This window comes from Mizuhopecten yessoensis, unplaced genomic scaffold (genome assembly GCF_002113885.1).
Source record: "Mizuhopecten yessoensis strain PY_sf001 unplaced genomic scaffold, ASM211388v2 scaffold10771, whole genome shotgun sequence".
In the NCBI taxonomy this organism is placed as follows: domain Eukaryota; kingdom Metazoa; phylum Mollusca; class Bivalvia; order Pectinida; family Pectinidae; genus Mizuhopecten; species Mizuhopecten yessoensis.
The window spans coordinates 1,225,392-1,245,550 of record NW_018408713.1 but is presented as its reverse complement, the minus strand read 5'-3'; the positions used below and the strand labels follow the sequence as shown (position 1 = coordinate 1,245,550).

Here is a 20,159-nt window from a genome sequence, read left to right as displayed (position 1 = left end):
GTTCAAACTCACACAATGATACTAGCGAGGTTAATAGTTTTAGATATTTATTCATAACATAAACAGCGCTAGCATTTCTGTCGATTTCATTTCAGCTTAACCGGCTATCCGGAAGAATACATGCACCGTACTAACTGCTAGGGCAGTTATTTTCTGCTTTGAATACTTCCCACTGGCAATAATGATTCCGTAACATACCCCTTGTGCTATTTTTTGACCATTTGGCAACTTTTCGCTTCGTAGCTGACACGGTACAACACTTATTTTCGCTTACTTCACACGGCCAGTCATTTTGTTTACAAAGAAATGGTATGCTATGCGCATGCGCCTGTAGAGGGAAATCCCTGAACAAAACGTTGGTCAGACAGGTAGAAATACCGTTGATTTTCTTAGATTTAATCATTTTTATGAATCTATTTCAGCCAAATCCGGTCGTTATTTTCCATGAGGAGTCTCACTTGATATGTTTATGCAGTATTTGAAAAAAAGACACAAAAAAGTGACTTCAGCGTGATGCCCCTTTAAGGGAAGGTAGCACAAATGTAGAAAAAATCAAAATGTTTTTCAATTTCCATTATCAGTTATATTCAGCTTTAAAGTAAAAGCTGCATTAAAATTGAAACTAAGTTTTGAGAGTCTAAAACTAAATTTTTAGTAGAGGAACCTCATTAGTATAATTTGCTTAACTGACATTAAGTTACTGCATTAAGTATGCTATTTTACAAATGTAGATATATATGATTGTTTAATTTGAATGTCTCCGTTTGCTAGACCTAAATAGCGTATAACTTGGTGATTACTAGTATCGATATCGCAGTCGTATGGTACATGTGTAACAAAATCAAAACCAAATGTTAGCCAAGATCGAAATGTTACAGCGAATTCTCCGGAGTCTGAGGTAAGTCGATAGTGATCTTCAACAGAAATTTGGTAAGCATAAACTTTCATGAGATAATATCTTTATAACTATCAAATATTACTTGCGAATATTATTAACGGTAATGTTTTATGCTCTTGTAAGTTACTCTGATGGCGCCGCATGGTCAAACGTTTATCGGATTTATGCTGAACGTACATCGGCAAGCTGGTGACACGGAGGAACGACTTGGCAGTTTCATTAACATATTTGAGGACAGCACGAAGGCAAGGAGCTGCATTGGAGGGAAAGATGTACGTCATGTTTATAAACTAAAAATCCGAAGTGTTGCAAAATACAATGTATATCATATTGTTTAACTGTAAACAAAAGCATGTGTCGCTAAATACGTAACTCCTACTGTTTAACTGTACATGTGTAACCATTCAGTATCGCAACATATTACGTCCAATGGTATTGAACTATAAAGACGTTTGTGTCGCCACATGTTATGTTATAAATACTTTCGCTTTTCAAAACAATGTAACACATGTATTTCAAACCAGAGCAACTGGTCAGGAGTTGACTTTTTTAAATCATGTCCCCATGTTAAACGACCAAAACGATTTACTTAAAACGTTTCATTTTTGCCTCAGAACATGGTTACTCACAAGGACAACAGCGCTAGAAAACAAGTAACTGTCACATGGAAATCCCCCGCATACGAAGTAGGCAACGTCACATTCAGGTATGGTAAAGGGTGATGTTGTGCATGAACCCCGTCTCCATAAAAAGTATCTGGATTTTACCTTCGTTTATTTGTTGGGTTCAGTAATGTCTTTCAATTCGATTTAGGTGTCTCTTCAGTTGTTTTAATTATCTTTCATATATACTCTAAATCCTTATTTCGTCTCTGTGTGTTGACATTATGGTATTTGTTTAATTTTAATTGTACATTTATCTTTGATGTTTTTGTTATACATGCATGACCAACTTATTATTTTATCCGTCTCGTTTAACATATGTTATAGTGATCACTCTGTGATTTTCGAGTATGCCTCTTTTTACTACTCTTAATTTCACATAAGGGTTCTCTTGTTCTTTGTTATGCATATCAAATCATATCGACCGGCCATCTTTTTACAGTTTAAATTTGTTATCATTAATTCTCAGCATTAACTGGAGGAATTTTCCTCAAATTTGATATGTAGGTTCCCCGTCACTAAGTGGTCCTGAGTTGTGCATGTTACCTTTTGAGTTTGATTAAAAGATTAATTAAGATGGCAAATAGGTAAACTGATCGAACAGATAAGAAAAATGAAGAGAAAATATCAAACCGACATATAACTAATGAAGAGGGTACATGTACTATGGTGGGTGCCAAGATCCCTCTGGGATCTCTTGTACATATAATGATCTGAGGTCCGGGGGTTAAACCCATTCGGAACGCCTCGGCCGATTCGGTCATATTGAAAGGAACTGTAATCGGAGCGAGGTGTTCCAAATGGGGTTAAACCTGGTCGTACACATTGCATTTTTAGTTTAAATAGTCTTTTATTCAAGTATTTCAATTATATACATATATATGCAATATATATATATATATAGCATTTTGTAACAAAACTCAAAATAGGAAATAGAAACAAGTGTCTTAGACACTTATGTAAATCTATCACCTTATCATAATCTGCAAAATATATTCAGGATGGACAGCATATTGTCTCCCATGAAAAATACATACAATAATACAAACAGTGACAATAATTTAAACAAGGAGAAAGAAAAGGAGATAATTAATGGTGGAGGGTTTTGGTTGTTAATGGGTTTTACTTGTTCTTACATAAGTACAATTCGGCTTTAAGCACATTGCATTTTTACAGTCTTCTGGACACTATTTATGTCCAGTAATAGTTTAACAAGATATGGCGTTCCTTTTAGAAATTACATACCAAACTATGTTAATTCCAGAAAAATAAAATCCAATGCATCATTACAGTTTTGGCAATGGTCCGGGGACCCTTAGAGTCATAGAATCAGATGCAATTAATTAATGTACAGTATTCATGAATCATGTCATATTGAAAAAAAAAATGTTTCTGTATCATTTTAGAGCGGCCTTTGTGAAGTCTTATCATGTATTCTGGACAGATGTCACCTTACAACTACCTTCACAAACAAACATAAAACAGTCTATCGTCAATAAGGTAAAGTATTTTATTCATTATCTAAAGTAGAATGTTAACTACTGGTCATTCTCGATAATCATGGGGTTACGCTCACTGCCGCTCTCCGCACCCCTGGAATATGTCGTAGCAAAATTAAAGGCACGCGGTAAGCTATTTGATTGGTCTAAAAAAACTGACCAATCGCTTGGATGATTCCTGCCGTTTGAAGATTACAGAGAAGCGACATGCGTATTCAAAGCCAGCCAATGTTACCGTTACGCGACCGACAGATATTTTTTCTTGGAGGGTGGGAGGGGAGAGATAAGGACTAAATAGAGTAGTATTTTTAATTTTTAATGTGTTGTACATCTCCAGATGAAGAATTATATTGCCATTTGTAAAAACGGAAGAAGAAAGGATGTTTGAAACTAATTAGACTGAATTTGGTTAATTGAAACGTCGGAAACTTTATAATAATCTTGTTTTAGCTTCTTTCTAATAAGCTAGCTGATTGGTTTGATAAGTTATAGTAAATGATTTCATTGATTGAAAAATAAGAATTGATTAAAACGAAAGACAAATCAGAACATAGGAATTCTTTTACAGTGTATATCTTCTTAGTATGAAATTGAATTATAAAGATTATTCTTCATTTTTGTTTTGTCCACCAAGGCATAGACTAAAAAAAAGTGTTCATTCTATCACATGAAGCGCTGCACTGAATCATAAAGATTGTACATTATTATTCCCTCTTGGTTCTAATATACATGTACCTCAAAATATTTCAGAATACTCAATAAATAACAAGACATTTTCAGATTCTAGCCCAACAGGTGAACGTTGATTATGACGATTGTGGTAAGAGCATGGGGTGCCTGCTTTACCCGAGGTACTGTGGTGGTCTGGACTGTGACGTCGGCTTGACCTACACAATGACCAATAGCAATGCCACATTCACCTTCTGGGCACGGACAGAGATTCAAAGTTACGTGTCGCTAGGATTCTCTGGCGACAGACTTATGGTAAATATATCTAATGTAATTTAAGTCCTTTTTCCATTAATGCTTACATTTTTCAATGATTGTTTAAAAATTGTATTAATGTGTTTTGCAAAACGAAAAACATAAGGATTGATCTTCATTTTGACGGCATATACACGGTAGCATGAACGCAGTGGGCAACAAACATATTCAATAGTGCGCTTTATCTTTTAAAAGATAGCCTTTGTATACTTGTATCGAATGCTTTCATTACTCTTGTCCAGAGACGTAAATGCTACATACTTTTCTGATTGGTCATAATACTATTATCTAGTGAGGTCGTCTAATGATTATCAAATAAATGTGATGTATGTTAATATATTTAAGGTTCCTAGTATTTCAATCGTGAAATTCTCCAACAAGTCAAGCATTTACGCCATACAAAAACAAATGAATCTATGTTGCACCACAAGAATAATTGTCACATTTCTATTTTACATTAAAGGGGACGGATGAGACAATATCCTGCACATATGACGGTACTATTGTTACATTTCAACACGGTAACAACCCTAAATACTACAACCAGCGCCAGTATAAGGTAACCTCGTATACAATTTTACACATCTGATGATGTGGCGTTTCCTATATCAAAAGTCGAATCCTTCGTTTTAGCCTATACTCATTATGTTTATTATTTACTCTATAGCGTATATAAATCTTTCATCCCCTTGGGCTGAGATAGGATAATCGCAACCCAAGGGGACGATGCTTAAATTGTTTGACAAATTAAGAATCTTTCCCAGAGGGCTGAGATTCTCAATCTAACCTCAAGTGGGTGAATGAGAGTTTCTCTCTGACCCTGTTGATCCCGTCATATGCATAATGCAATATTGACATTAGAAGAATTACAAAAAGCAGAAAATAGGCAAAATGAGAGAGCTACTGTACTAAAAAACGAATTAAAAAGTATCCGAGATAGAAAAATTAATGGTATGATTTTACGAACAAAATCCAGGTGGAAAATAGAGGGTGAAAAAAGTAGTAAGTATTTTTGTAATTTAGAAAAAACCAAATAATAAATGACAACGGTAATGATCTAAGTAATATAGCTCATATATTAAAAAGGCAAAAGAATATTTACCAAAGATTGTATACAAAATCTAATAATGATATTTACTCAGCATCAGTTTTTTGATGAAAATAATCCCCTTATCAACAAACTTTCTATGGAAGAAAGGAATAGTTTAGAAGGTGAAATACACTATCAAGAATGTCTTAATTGTTTAAAAAATATGAAAAATTGTAAGTCATCGGGAATAGACGAATTTACTGTTGAATTTTGTATTTTTTCTGGGTTGATATGTATTCCTTTCTCATACGTTCTATAAATCAATCTGATATCGAAGGACAATTATCATGTTTGCAACGACAAGGTATGATTACCTGAATTCCGAAAGAAGGGAAATCTAAATTATATATAAAAAAATTGAAGACCTATTACATAATTAAATGTAGACTACATAATAGCTTCTTCTGTAATATCAAGTAGATTAAAAAAAAAGTTTTAGATATTCTTATTAGCGAAACACAAAAAAGGTTTATTAAGGGAAGGTACAAAGGGGAATGCACTAGATTATTAGATGACTTATTGGATTGTACTGAAAAAGAACATATTCTGGGTTTGCTTCTACTGATAGATTTTGAGAAAGCTTTTGATTCTTTAGAAACAATTTCATATTAGAAACACTACGATCCTATAATTTTGGTCCATCATGATCAATTAATTAGTGGATTGAAACATTTTATAATAACAATACCTGTTGCGTTGCATATACTGGACATTGTTAAAAAAAAATGAAATATGTCAGACAAGGAGATTCCATTAGTCCTTATATCTTTGTTTTATGTGTTGAATTGCTAAGTGCAGCAATTAAATATAACCCTGACATAACTGGTATAAATATAAGTTATTCTGAGTATTTCGTAAATCAATTTGCAGACGATACATCATTCACTCTCTCAGATGATCCTAACGTATTGGAAACAGTTCTAGTTACTTTAGACAATTTTGCATTAGTTTCCGGACTTAAAATAAATATGGAGAAAACGCAAGCCGTATGGATTGGATCCAGTCGGGGTTGTGGGTTGGAAATGCTTCCCCATAGAAATCTACTTTTGAATTATCAGGGGAAGTTTAAATTACTGGGCATCACATATAACTTTCAAAAGGAAAATATATAAGGTATAATTTCATAGAAAAATTAAAGTCAATAAAAAATCTGCTGGGTAATTGGTCCTTTAGGAATCTTTCATACATAGGAAGAGTTACAGTAATACAATCTTTAGCGTTACCAATTTTTATACAAACTTTAACTGTATTTCCAGATCCACCTGCAAATATTTTTAGAGATATTCAGCCGACTATCTTTAATTTTATATGGAAAGGGAAGATTGATAAAATTAAATGAAATGTTATGTATGGCTGTTACAATGAAGGCGGATTACGAGTTCCTCATGTTAAATCTTTTTTTGATAGAATTATTTGGCGGGGATAACATTTTATGTCTTTTTAAATGTTCACAGAAAAAAATGATATTGATACTACTTTTGTAGAGTATTACGGCCTTATACATGCCATACCAAGGGACTGGAAACGGATCATGAGAGAGCAAAACAATGTACCGATACAGATTACTACTTGTAAAATGATAGAATATATTAATAAAAATGATAAAGTAACAAAATACTTCAACAAATTATTGTTTAATAGATATAAAACACAACCAACGAGTCAAGGAAAATGGAATGAGGTTTTGCAAGTTAATATATCTGATGAAGCATGGCAAACTTACTACTTATCTCCTAGACCTCTTACTGGTGACACCAAACTTCAGAATTTTCAGTTTAAAATAAATAAAATTAATATTCTATATACTAATGTCAAATTAATGCAAGCTAAACTAATGGGAACAGAAAGGTGTACGTTTTGTGAACATGGAAGGGAGACAACAATACATTTATTTTGGGACTGTTGCTATATAAATGTCTTTTGGTCCTCATTTTTTAATCTTATACAAATAAAACATGGCATTGAACTACCATTTGATTCTCAATCAATACTTTTTGGGGTCAATATTGCTAGATTTGATTATGAAACAAAAAATGTATTGCTACTCTTGAAGTTTTTCATCTACAATTGTAAGCAAAGGGAAACTACTCTGTCTTTTTCCAAGGGTAAATTATATTTATCTGTTGGTCTTTACTCTTACAGTACTAAGAAAGGGGAGAAATTGAAAATAAATGGAACTTTATCACTGAAATATTTTGTTAGAAAATTAACTATGATTTACTCTTTTCAAACTATTTTGAAACATATTTCTACAGGTAAAGATTAATGTACTATATAGTAATGGTCAATCTTTGGTACACACACTTAAGAATTTACATAAATATACAATTAAAGGCATTTTTATAAGCAATCATACCAGACAAAAAGCAGTAAACGTCGGAATTGCGTTGAGTATCCCATTCAAAATGGCGCGCAGCCTTGTTTTCAAACTTGACGTCATTATAATATGGCGCTAATTATTACGCTTTTAGTTCCTGTCCTTTTTTTATTGAATTAAAAAATAGTGACATACGAAAAACAAATTTTCGGAATAGATTTGCCTTACATAGGGATTGAACGGCGTATTGTCAATTTTCATGCCGGTATGAACGCAAATCGGTTACATCCATATTGCATGAAGCCGTTTAATATGGATGTAACCGATTTTCGTTCATAACGGCATGAAAATATAAAAAACGCCGTTCAATAAATATATTTACATTTTTACTATAGAAGAATTATTTAATTATATTAATTTGTTCTTAATTAATTAATTTATTTACTGCGTTTTGTATATGCGTCGTCCTTTAAACGACGATGGCGGAACAGACCTATTTAACTAAAATGGGCGCCAATAATTTACCATAGTCATTTGAGCGTTTGACGCAGGGGCATTCTCCATATTATACGAAGCAAAGTGACAGAACGATCATTGAACAAGTTTAATCTATGACGTCATAAGTAACCCACGTGTTACGTCACGAGAGCTTTTGCTTTCATACTCAAATGTAATGCATTTCTGTTGGAAAAATTCATATAGTGGGTTGCAGCGCAAATGTAAATATATCCACACAGAAAATTAGTTTCAATTGTATGTAAAACGTAAAAAAAAATTAGTGACAAATGAAAACACATTTTCGGAATAGATTTATCTTATATCCACATAAAAATTGTCCTGGTACACCTAAAAACGGAACAGAATGGCAATCTGCGCAAATTTAAATGTATTACTAATTGGAACGTAAGTATTTCATACAGTGAAAATTTATAATAATGCTTTAAAGAGAAAATTAGCGAGATTCAATTTTATGTATACTAGAGTAAAAAAGAAACTGTCCATGCGTAGAATTGTTATAGAACATGTATTACCAACTGTATATACATGAAAATTCACACACATGACCGAGTATGACACATACACACTATCCGTGTGTCATTGACAGTTTTTCCCTTGCAGTTTGCTCTCTATAGGCGTTGACCAGTTTGCACGTTTTTCTCATCCAGCCATCCAATTCGACAATGAAAGTTTATTTTTCAACTGTTGGGTCACTCTGTTGAGACCAGTGAACAGTAAAAACAGCATTATAACGTTTTAATTTGTGATTAATGCTATGCCGAGGCTCAATGAAAATGACCGCCTCCGGATTATTGGTATGCTTCAAGCTGGTATGGGCCAAGCCGTTGTCTCTACACGTTTTCATGTCCATCGAAACTCAATCCGGGATTTGTGGTGACCACATCAACAGTTTGGCCACCTCGTGCGATGTCACGTCAACAGGACAACCGTATTCGGCTTGTCCATTTGAGAAAACGCTTCCAAACGGCAAGTTTGACTGCACGGACAATCAATGGGTTGCTACCAATAAGCCCGAGAACTGTACGGAACCGACTGCGTGAACGAGCTATCCGTCTGCGACGTCCTGCAATCCGCCCAGTTCTTCTGCCACGTCATCGTGTAGCACGTCTGGACTGATGCAGAAGGCATCTGCGATTTACTCGACGGGATTGGGCAGGCATTTTGTTTACGGACGAGTCGCGAGTCCATCTGGATAGTAGTGACGGCCGTACCAGAGTGTATCGTCGCGTTAGAGAACGTTTCCGTGACGCGTGTATGGTACAACGACTTTCTTTGGGCGGAGGCAGCGTTATGATATGGGGCGGCATCACAGCCAACGGGAGAACGCCTCTGGTGGTTGTTAACGGGAATTTGAATGCGCTACGTTACCGTAACGAGATCCTCCGAACCCACGTCGTTCCATTCGTGCATGCACAGCAACGTCACATTACGCTACAGCAGGACAACGCCAAGCCATACACAGCTCGTGTCGCTATGGACTTTCCGGCCCTGGCCTGCTGTATCCCCCGATCTGTCGCCTATTGAACACGTCTTGGATGAAATGAAGCGCAGATTACGGGTATTACCTAATCAACCGATGACGATGGCTGATTTGGCTGCAGCGTTGGTACAGATCTGGAATGCCATCCCACAGGCATTCTTGATAGGCTCCATGCGTCGACGTTGCCAGGCTTGCATTCAGGCAACGGTGGACATACGGGGTATTAACTTTGTGAACTCAGTATTGACCCCTGCTGTGTTAACGTCACTCCTGAGCGGAACTTATTGTGGAAAATGGAATGCAACTGTTAATAAATAACAAATAAATTGTCCCTGAAAACCTTGTTGTTCTACGTCATACACATTTATTTTTATAACACATTTTAGGCATGCACAGTTTCTTTTTTCCGCTTGTGTATTATTAGTTAGTTCTTTATTATCTTTAATCTTGTTTTTTACTTATTATTTCGGTATTTATACAGAGAGACCAGTTGAGCAGCATGGCTAGCACGTACAGGGACGGAAAGCTGTACTGTACATTCACCAGGCCTCATGCTATGAATGTCACCGAGTTCAGTTCAGAGGTCACGACCTATGACCTAAATAACCCCTACTACGTCATGGTTGCATGGGGTCATGTGTATGAAGGTATGTGGTGATAATGTTTTGTCATTTATCTGAAAATATTTCAAGAATTAAATGGTTGTGAATTTAGTACAGAGTCGAATCTTCGCGATCCGAATGGACAATTCATTCACGTGGAAAGATAACTTATCAATCTAAAACTATGAGGATTGAAAGCCAACATTTTGGTTCAAATAGGTGTTCTGTTCTCCAGCTAAAACACTCAATTACTTAGTTATGAATACAGAAAAACCTCGATACAATTCTCCTCGTTTCATTTGCCACCTTGCTTACAGCCAACATATTTCAGTGGGTTTTTTTTCGTTTTCTTAAGAATTCCTTTATACGTTTTCCTCAATTTATCGCAAAATCCCTTTATACCGCCGTATTTTCTCATGACAAATGGTGGAAGTTTAACGTGGTTTTACTTTTTTGCTTATTCCTTCATTTTCACTCAATTTACAGGTAATGTATTGAAATCTCGGAAATTCTTCTTAGTATATTAAAATTAAATGTATATATATTTATTGTGGAAATTAAACTCCTACCATGACAGGTAGTTCAATAAACGACCGGGAATTAAGAACTATTATAGTTACTGACGTAGAGTAATTAGAAATTTATAATTAAGCAGACATGAATATTGCTAAATGACTTTGCCATCGATTGAGTTTACTGTTTGTCACCATTCATTTTAGACACAACAACCTTTGACACATTTCATTGTTTCGATCATCATATAAACCAATCTATTTAAAACTCGTTAATAGATACTGCAGTAATGAGTAAACACAAGGAACTGCCAGTGACATCGCTGAACCCGGTACAATTCAACCAGTACATTATTCACCGCGGAGATGCCTTGCCCTTGCTCACTCAAATACATGGTGAGTATATACTCAGGTACCTGATGTTCTGTATTCACTGTGTACTAAAATTCGCTGTTTTCTAACCTGGCCCTGATTTAGCATTCGCAGTGTACAAACCCTGGCGTGTATCAACATTATCTGTGCATTTGTATTCGCTATACATTATCTTTCGCTGTAGACTTACATTCGCTTTGTGCTAGCATTCGCTATGCGATATCTCTCGCTGTAGAATAACATTTGCTGTGTGCTATCATTCGCTATGCAAAATCTCTCGTTGAAGACTAATTCGCTGTATACTGATTTTTTAACATTTTTCGATACTAGTATTAGGCATGTACTGACATCCGCTGTTTGATAAATATTCGGTGTTTAGAAACATTCTCTTTCCAACATTTTCCATGCACTTCAGTTAGCTATGTATAATATTGTGTATTCGCATTCGCTAACTATCAACTTTTGCTGATTACTAACTTTAGCTTTGTACCAAAAGTCGCCTAGTACATGTACTAACATTAGTTTTGTACCAACATTCGCCTTATACATGTACTAAACTTCAATTTGTACCAACATTCGCCTAGTACATGTACTAACATTAGTTTTGTACCAACATTCGCCTAATACATGTACTAAACTTCAATTTGTACCAACATTCGCCTAGTACATGTACTAACATTAGCTTTGACCAATATTCGCCTAGTACATGTACTAACCTTCGATTTGTATCAACACTCACCTAGTACATGTCGTCACATTAGTTTTGTACAAACATTCGCCTAATACATGTACTAAACTTCAATTTGTACCAACATTCGCCTAATATATGTACTAACATTAGCTTTGTACCAAAATTCACCTAGTAAATGAACTAACATTACTTTTGTACCAATAGTCGCCTAGTACATGTACTTACATTAGATTTGTATCAATAGTCTCCTAGTTCATGTACTAACATTAGCTTTGTACAAACATTTGCCTAGTACATGTACTGACATAAGCTTTGTACCATCATTCGCCTAGTACATGTATTGACACTAGCTTTGTACCATCATTCGCCTAGTACATGTATTGACATTACTTTTGTACCAATCGTTTAGTGCATGTACTAACATTAGCTTTGTACCAATATTCGCCTAGTACATGTACTGACATTAGATTTGTGCCAATAGTCGCCTAGTACATGTACTAACATTACTTTTGTACCAATAGTCGCCTAGAACATAGACTGACATAAGGATTGTACCAATATTCGCCTAGTACATGTACTTTCATTAGATTTGTACCAATGTTCGCCTAGTACATGTACTAACATTAGCTTTGACCAATATTCGCCTAGTACATGTACTGACATTAGATTTGTGCCAATAGTCGCCTAGTACATGTACTAACATTAGCTTTGACCAATATTCGCCTAGTACATGTACTGGCATTAGATTTGTGCCAATAGTCGCCTAGTACATGTACTCACATTAGATTTGTATCAATAGTCGCCTAGTGCATGCACTAATATTACTTTTGTACCAATAGTCGCCTAGAACATAGACTGACATAAGGATTGTACCAATATTCGCCTAGTACATGTACTTTCATTAGATTTGTACCAATGTTCGCCTAGTACATGTACTAACATTAGCTTTGACCAATATTCGCCTAGTACATGTACTAACATTAGCTTTGTACCAATATTTGCCTAGTACATGTACTGACATTAGATTTGTGCCAATAGTCGCCGAGTACATGTACTTACATTAGTTTTGTACCAAAAGTCGTTTAGAACATGTACTAATATTACTTTCGTACCAATAGTCGCCTAGTACATGTACTCACATTAGATTTGTATCAATAGTCGCCTAGTGCATGCACTAATATTACTTTTGTACCAATAGTCGCCTAGTACATGTACTAACATTAGCTTTGACCAATATTCGCCTAGTACATGTACTGGCATTAGATTTGTGCCAATAGTCGCCGAGTACATGTACTTACATTAGTTTTGTACCAAAAGTCGTTTAGAACATGTACTAATATTACTTTCGTACCAATAGTCGCCTAGTACATGTACTCACATTAGATTTGTATCAATAGTCGCCTAGTGCATGTACTAACATTAGTTTGTACCAAGATTCGCCTAGTACATGTACTTACATTAGTTTTGTACCAATAGTCGCTTACCTAGTACATGTATTGACATTACTTTTGTACCAATCGTCTAGTGCATGTACTACCATTAGCTTTGTACCAATATTCGCCTAGTACATGTACTGACATTAGATTTGTGCCAATAGTCGCCTAGTACATGTACTTACATTAGTTTTGTACCAATAGTCGCCTAGTACATGTACTTACATTAGTTTTGTACCAAAAGTCGTTTAGAACATGTACTAATATTACTTTTGTACCAATAGTCGCCTAGTACATGTACTCACATTAGATTTGTATCAATAGTCGCCTAGTGCATGCACTAACATTAGTGTTGTACCAATATTCGCCTAATACATAGACTGACATAAGGTTTGTACCAATATTCGCCTAGTACATGTACTGACATTTGATTTGTGCCAATAGTCGTCTAGTGAATGTACTAACATTAGTTTGTACCAATATTCGCCTAGTACATGTACTTACATAAGCTTTGTACCAATATTCGCCTAGTACATGTACTTTCATTAGATTTGTACCAATGTTCGCCTAGTACATGTACTAACATTAGTTTTGTACCAACATTCGCCTTATACATGTACTAAACTTCAATTTGTACCAACATTCGCCTTGTACATTTACTAACATTAGTTTTGTACCAATAGTCGCCTAGTACATGTACTCACATTAGATTTGTATCAATAGTCGCCTAGTGCATGTACTTACATTAGTTTTGTACCAATAGTCGCTTAGAACATGTACTAATATTAGCTTTGTACCAATAGTCGCCTAGTACATGTACTTACATTAGTTTTGTACCAATTGTCGCCTAGTACATGTACTTACATTAGTTTTGTACCAATAGTCGCTTAGAACATGTACTAATATTAGCTTTGTACCAATAGTCGCCTAGTACATATACTTACATTAGTATTGTACCAACACTCACCTAGTACATGTACTTACATTAGTTTTGTACCAATAGTCGCTTAGAACATGTACTAATATTAGCTTTGTACCAATAGTCGTCTAGTACATGTACTAAACTTCGATTTTTACCAACACTCACCTAGTACATGTACTTACATCAGTTTTGTACCAACATTCGCCTAATACATTTACTAACATTCGTGTCGTACCAACATTCGCCTAGTACATGTACTTACATTAGCTTTGTACCAATAGTAGCTTAGAACATGTACTAATATTAGCTTTGTACCAATAGTCGTCTAGTATATGTACTAACATTAGCTATGTACCAACATTCGCCTAGTGCATGTACTTACATTAGTGTTGTACCAACATTCGCCCAGAACATGTACTAAAGTTACCTTTAACATTATCTTTGACCAGTATTCGCCCGTGCACTATTATTGCTGCGTAATTAAGTGCATTATATACAAAGTTTTGCTGTGTATATTTACATTCGCTTCGTGCTTACTTTCGGTGAGTTCCGTCATTTGCTGTATTGTATAATTTTCTCCAAACTAAGACCTGTTTTGGACTAACATATGCTGTGTACTAACAGTCACTGTATAACAACATTTGCTTTGCAATTTTCCAGCGTTTACCAGGCAACAGAATTTTCGTTGTTATGTGACATTCATTTTATATTAGCATTCCCCGCATCCAAACGTTTGCCGGTTTGTTTACATTCTCTTTGTACGAACATTCGAGGTAACGGTTGTTAGAGTGATGGTCATTCAGACAGGATTTATTTTAATTGGCAATGTTGAAGGGGGTATCACTCAACGCTGGCAACTGACCACCACACGGAGAACCGAATGGTGAACCGAATGCATTTATACATTTGTAATTTTTAATGGCGTCATTTATCAACCTTGCACCGGCTGCAATACTGGTATGTGTAATGACATTCGCAAAGCATGAATGTTATTTGGAAAACTATTTTGGTTATATGGTTGTGCTAAAACGGGTATAATTCCTTTTAATACGTATAAGCCGCCGTAACCAAATACTTCTCGTACTATCGATAAACATTTTCATTTATTTTTAGGTATCCTCATGCTGATAGCATGGATCGTATTTGGGGGTTTAACCACCGTCATAGCGCGCTATTACAGACCAATATTTCCAGGAAAAACTTTAATTGGCACATCAGTCTGGTTTCAGGTAGGAGATATATACAATTCAATATTATTTAATTATTCTTTATTTTCCCTATATTTATCATTACTTATCATTAAGATATGACGTATACCATTCTGTATGGAAATTAAAAATCTATGTCTTTTAACAATTTTCATATGATCTAACTTCATTTTGATATGACATGCTTTCATGATTATATGATAGGTCTTTATCATTATATGATGACTTTTCGTCAATTTAAAATACGATATTACCATAACATGATACAATATTAAAATGTACTGTTATATGATAAACACTTATAAGATAGAATGTAATTCTGACATTATTTGATATTAAGTTTTATTGTATGATGATATTTTGTAAATATATCAAAGATGAATTGACGTGATATGATGGTACATTCAAAAATTATATGATTCTAAAGAGGCGTTATCAAATGATATATGCCCAGACACGGGAGAAATATGGGCGATGAAAATGCCAGGAAAACACTCGAGTGTAACTTTTAATATAACATTTTTTGTATATGTAAATAGTGATATCCCTCTTCAGCTAGATCATTCATAGTATGTATTGTTTATCTTCTCCTGGCTTTGGAGATGTGCGGAAAATCCCTTTCGTGTATAAAACATATATATATAGGAACCGGAGGGTCGGGGTCAAACAGGGGTAGTTTAGCCATATTTCTTTGAGACCTAGGATGGATATAAAGCAATATTTAAATGGAAACATCCTCAGGTGAAAATTATTCAAAATAAACAGACGAGGGGACTTAACTCGAAACATGCTGAATGGCGAGACAAAAGGAGTACTTCAGCCATATTCCATGAAGCGATTCCCTTATACAAATTTGTGATGGGTATCATCCATATTTTTCGATTTGAAGCATTCGCAGGTGGCAAGTATTTAATAATAATGATAATTGAAATAAAAAGGAGGGATTGGGCGAGGGGCGGGACCATTTGAAATGGTTGAGATTTCCGCTTCCTAGTTTGAAAGCAAGGAATCATTTTAAGGGGTACTAATGTGTAGTAGTTATATGTATATAATTACGCGAACTAATATATGCTTGTTAAAATAATAAGTTTTTTGATAAACCCAACAGATACACAGATCAGCCGCCATTGCAACGTTCTTGCTTACAGCCGTGGCATTCGTCATCATCTTCATCAAAGTAGATGGACTGACTGAAGTAAGTCAACTACATATATAACGACATATCATTGGAACTCCTATGTTTCGAGCTTAGCATTAAAAGAACGAAAACATTTTTAAGATATCACAATTTGTTCACTAGCCAATTTTAGACGATATTTTGAGACATTTACAAAACACTGTTACAACCAGTGTAACGACATAAAAATAAATTATTTCGATTTATTTCATTCAATGCAATTTTGTTGGTACTACTTTTTTTTTCACCACAGGTCACTGAACTTCACGGATGGCTAGGTATAGCTGTGATGTCAGGAGTTACGCTTCAGCTATTTGGGGGATTGGTTAGACCCAGCAATAACAGTCCTTACAGAAGCATGTTTAATTGGATTCACTGGTTTCTTGGGAAAGTTATATTTCTTGTTGCAGGTAAAAATAATATTCAATTATAGACTAAGTTTGAGGTCGATACCTGGATTTATCGACCCAAGAAAAGATATATTGACCGAATACGCAGTACGAGGTTAATATATCTTTCCTCGGGTCGATAAATCCAGATATTGACCGAAGTTGAAGGCTACAACTGTTTTATTATTTTACAAAACAGTTTTGTAAGAAATCTGAAAAAAAACCACAACAAACAATCTTCGGAAGTGGGACGGTGCATTGTTTGGAGACACGTCATAATTCTATTTTTAGAAACATCCAGTCCTTTGACAAAAATCACGCGCTCAACGTCAATATCGGTTTTTATCGGTGGACACGTGATGCACTCCTGGCCAATCAATTGTTGGGAATAGTTCGAAAAAATAATAATTTTATTTATCGCATGAATATCCTTCTACGCGCATGCATTGAATACATCAATTTTTGTGTATATCTAGTAATACAATTGTGTGTTAGAGAATGGAGGCGATGAACGTCTTGGTACATAACATTGATTGAGTTGCATTGAATACAGAAGACACGATGTCAAGATGTCGACAGTGAATGCCTAAGAAAATGTAATGTTTGTAAGTAGTGCATAATGGTTTGGAAATGTGATAATACATCATCTTAAATTTCATATCCATTCCCATTTCCTCGCGAGCTTATAATGCTGCTCGGTACATCATTGATCCTAGTTAAGATAAAAAAAGACTCTTCACTCGGTTCGACAATCATCTATAAAACAGAAGAAATATCATCCAGAGTCTCTGGTATATTTTCGTGAGGTGTTTCAGCTGTATGTGTGCATCACTGCTTTTATGGTGGAAAAGCTCGTGATCAATTTATTGATATTTTGCTTGATTGAAATGGTTGACAATAATAATGATGTTACTGTAGACAAAAATAATATAAGAAAAGAGAGAGAAAAAAAAGAACAAATAACTTATAAAAGTATTTAACATATATAAACTTCAATGAAAAAGTCAATTACATCAGGGATGATTTGATCTCAGTTTACGTAGTGATTAATCAAATGTATTTCCTATTATGTTTTAGTCGCATCGTGTTTTGTTGTGTTTGATACCGGATTCCTGCCCCATGTCCAGGAGAAGTTTGGTACCATTATGACGGCCGTATGGATTGGTCTTCAAGTCGTCTGGGAGCTGGTTTTTGAAGTTTGCAAACGTAGAAGACTCGGTACGTAACTAAGTTATATAAACAATAATAAATCGATATAAATATACAGCTAAGTAGTTAAAATTAAATGATTTATTCTACTTTAGACTTACACAATTTCGTTTTAATTTATATAACAAGAAAGTGCCTCAACAGCAATCTTGCTTTTCTTCCACTTGTTAAGATAAATAGTAAGCTTTTTCAAACTTCCCGATGTTTTTTATTCTCAAAACTATATGGTAAGTACGTGGTAATCCATAGTTGTATTTAATATTTGTTCACATTTTAGCTGTAGACTTCAGGTGAAAATTTTATTTACTAACCAAAAATAGATGCCCAGAAATGTATTCAACATAACACCTTTGCTGTTTTTACTTGCAGGACAGAACAACAAAATGGACGAGTCTACAACATCACCAACATCAAACTTCTTATTGGTTTTATACGTCATAACTCTATTGGCATTGGTCACTCTCGCTTCCTTGGCAATTTTCTTTTTTTAGATTTTGAATTGTTCATTCCCATTACACTTTTCAACGGAAATATGCTGATTAGATTACAATCATGGTATTGATTTATCAGCAGTAACATGTTGAATGAGTATTTCAAATTCTTCTCGCAAATGACCAAATTATATTAACATCATTACAAAAAATTGCAATGTGAAAATATGTAATATTTTCATTTTTTAAGATGGTTTTTTTTTAAAGAGAGATACGTTATGTGTCAGTGTACAGTATTTATCAGATATGTTGTTTTAGTAGTTAATGAATGCCATGTATTGTATTTGGTAACTTACAACTTAAGAAAGCAAACGTGCATCTTAAGAAAAATATATATTTGGGAGGATGTATATTAATTAAAGCGATATCATACATGATAGTTTGCCTTGTGTAGAATAAGGACGCGAATCTGTTTCCTACCCTTACGTAAGCAGAAACAGTATAATAATTTAAGATGTAAACTTGACTTTCATTTTATTAAGATGTTTGTGTTAATGCAATTATGACGTGACTGACTTTGTGTGTGTTTGTCTTTATGGTGCTGTGTACAGCATTCATTGCGGTTCTCGCCAAGCCTGGGCAAATCAAAACCAAACAACAGACTTTCTTCTTCCGCGGAAGATCTTTAAATGCTGTGTTGATTAATTCATGGTATGACTAATGCTATAAAATGATGAAATACATTTGAAAACGGTCAATAAATCAAAGAAAAAATGTTAAAATTTTACGAAAAGGCGAGTTTTTTTCAGTGAGCATCATGAACTATAACAATCTCAGATTACTACGTTTTTTGGACCGAATAATTTCCTCACAAAAACAAAACCCCACTTTCTCTCCTTCCGCAAAAGATCATTAGATAATGTGTTCATTATTTCATGATATGATCAATGCTATAATATGGTAAAATATATCTGTATAAGACAACAATATCAAAGAAAATATGTATAGATCTTTAACACTGGCGTTTTTAATCAGTGAAGTTCCGAACTATATTTGGTTCAAATTACTAAGCCACGTATTCCAATATTATTAAGTGTGTGTGTAAGAGTTTTCTACCCTTGTCCATCATTGCGTAGTTTCATGCTCGCGACTTGTTGAACGACTGTTTGATAACTGTCCTTGATAAAGTAGGCTTCGTGTTTTCTTTGTCTCAATGGAAGGTCTCCAAGTGAAATAGAATGTTGACTTATACTAAAGTAGCCGTCAGCAGCTGTGCCTAACGAGTTTATAGATAGCTTCCCAATGCGACAGCAGCTGTGCCGAACGATTTGTAGATAGCTTCCCAATACAGTCTCTAGATAATGGCCCGATTAATATAATACAAGTGTTTCGTGAATATATCATATTAAACATCAAAAATTTTAACCTTATATACATATTATTCACATTTACCAGAAACTGAATAATTATATAGGTCTTTAACTTTCGTTAAAATATCGAGAGAAGGAGAGATACACAAGGTACTTGCATAATTCCCCGATTATACTCACTGGAAATAAAACAATCTCGTTTTAATTTTTTGTGTAATTAATCATGATAATAACATATTGTAATAATAGTATCATAATTATTTATTTATATTATCTTTATAACATTTTTTTACTTAATCGTAAACTTTCCCATAATCTTACGGGGCAATTATGGTTTGCAGGGTTGTCTGGTCAAGGTCACTGTTACTATTTTTAAAAATATTATTGTCTGTAC

At 34.6% G+C, this 20,159-nt stretch overlaps 1 protein-coding gene across 2 annotated transcripts in view; it reads left to right on the top strand.

The window, feature by feature from the left end:
* Positions 1-19,386, top strand: part of LOC110462328 (ferric-chelate reductase 1-like) — a 28,901-nt gene extending 9,515 nt beyond the window's left edge. For both annotated transcript variants that reach the window (XM_021516256.1, XM_021516257.1), the window contains exons 4-15: positions 1,022-1,170; positions 1,513-1,604; positions 2,967-3,060; positions 3,840-4,043; positions 4,507-4,602; positions 9,931-10,096; positions 10,843-10,959; positions 15,095-15,210; positions 16,298-16,384; positions 16,620-16,776; positions 17,833-17,973; positions 18,334-19,386. In XM_021516256.1, the coding sequence (XP_021371931.1) occupies positions 1,022-1,170; positions 1,513-1,604; positions 2,967-3,060; positions 3,840-4,043; positions 4,507-4,602; positions 9,931-10,096; positions 10,843-10,959; positions 15,095-15,210; positions 16,298-16,384; positions 16,620-16,776; positions 17,833-17,973; positions 18,334-18,455 (1,541 nt within the window). In that variant the 3' untranslated portion in view covers positions 18,456-19,386. The remainder of the gene's footprint in view (positions 1-1,021; positions 1,171-1,512; positions 1,605-2,966; positions 3,061-3,839; positions 4,044-4,506; positions 4,603-9,930; positions 10,097-10,842; positions 10,960-15,094; positions 15,211-16,297; positions 16,385-16,619; positions 16,777-17,832; positions 17,974-18,333) is intronic.
* Positions 19,387-20,159: the final 773 nt, after the last annotated feature.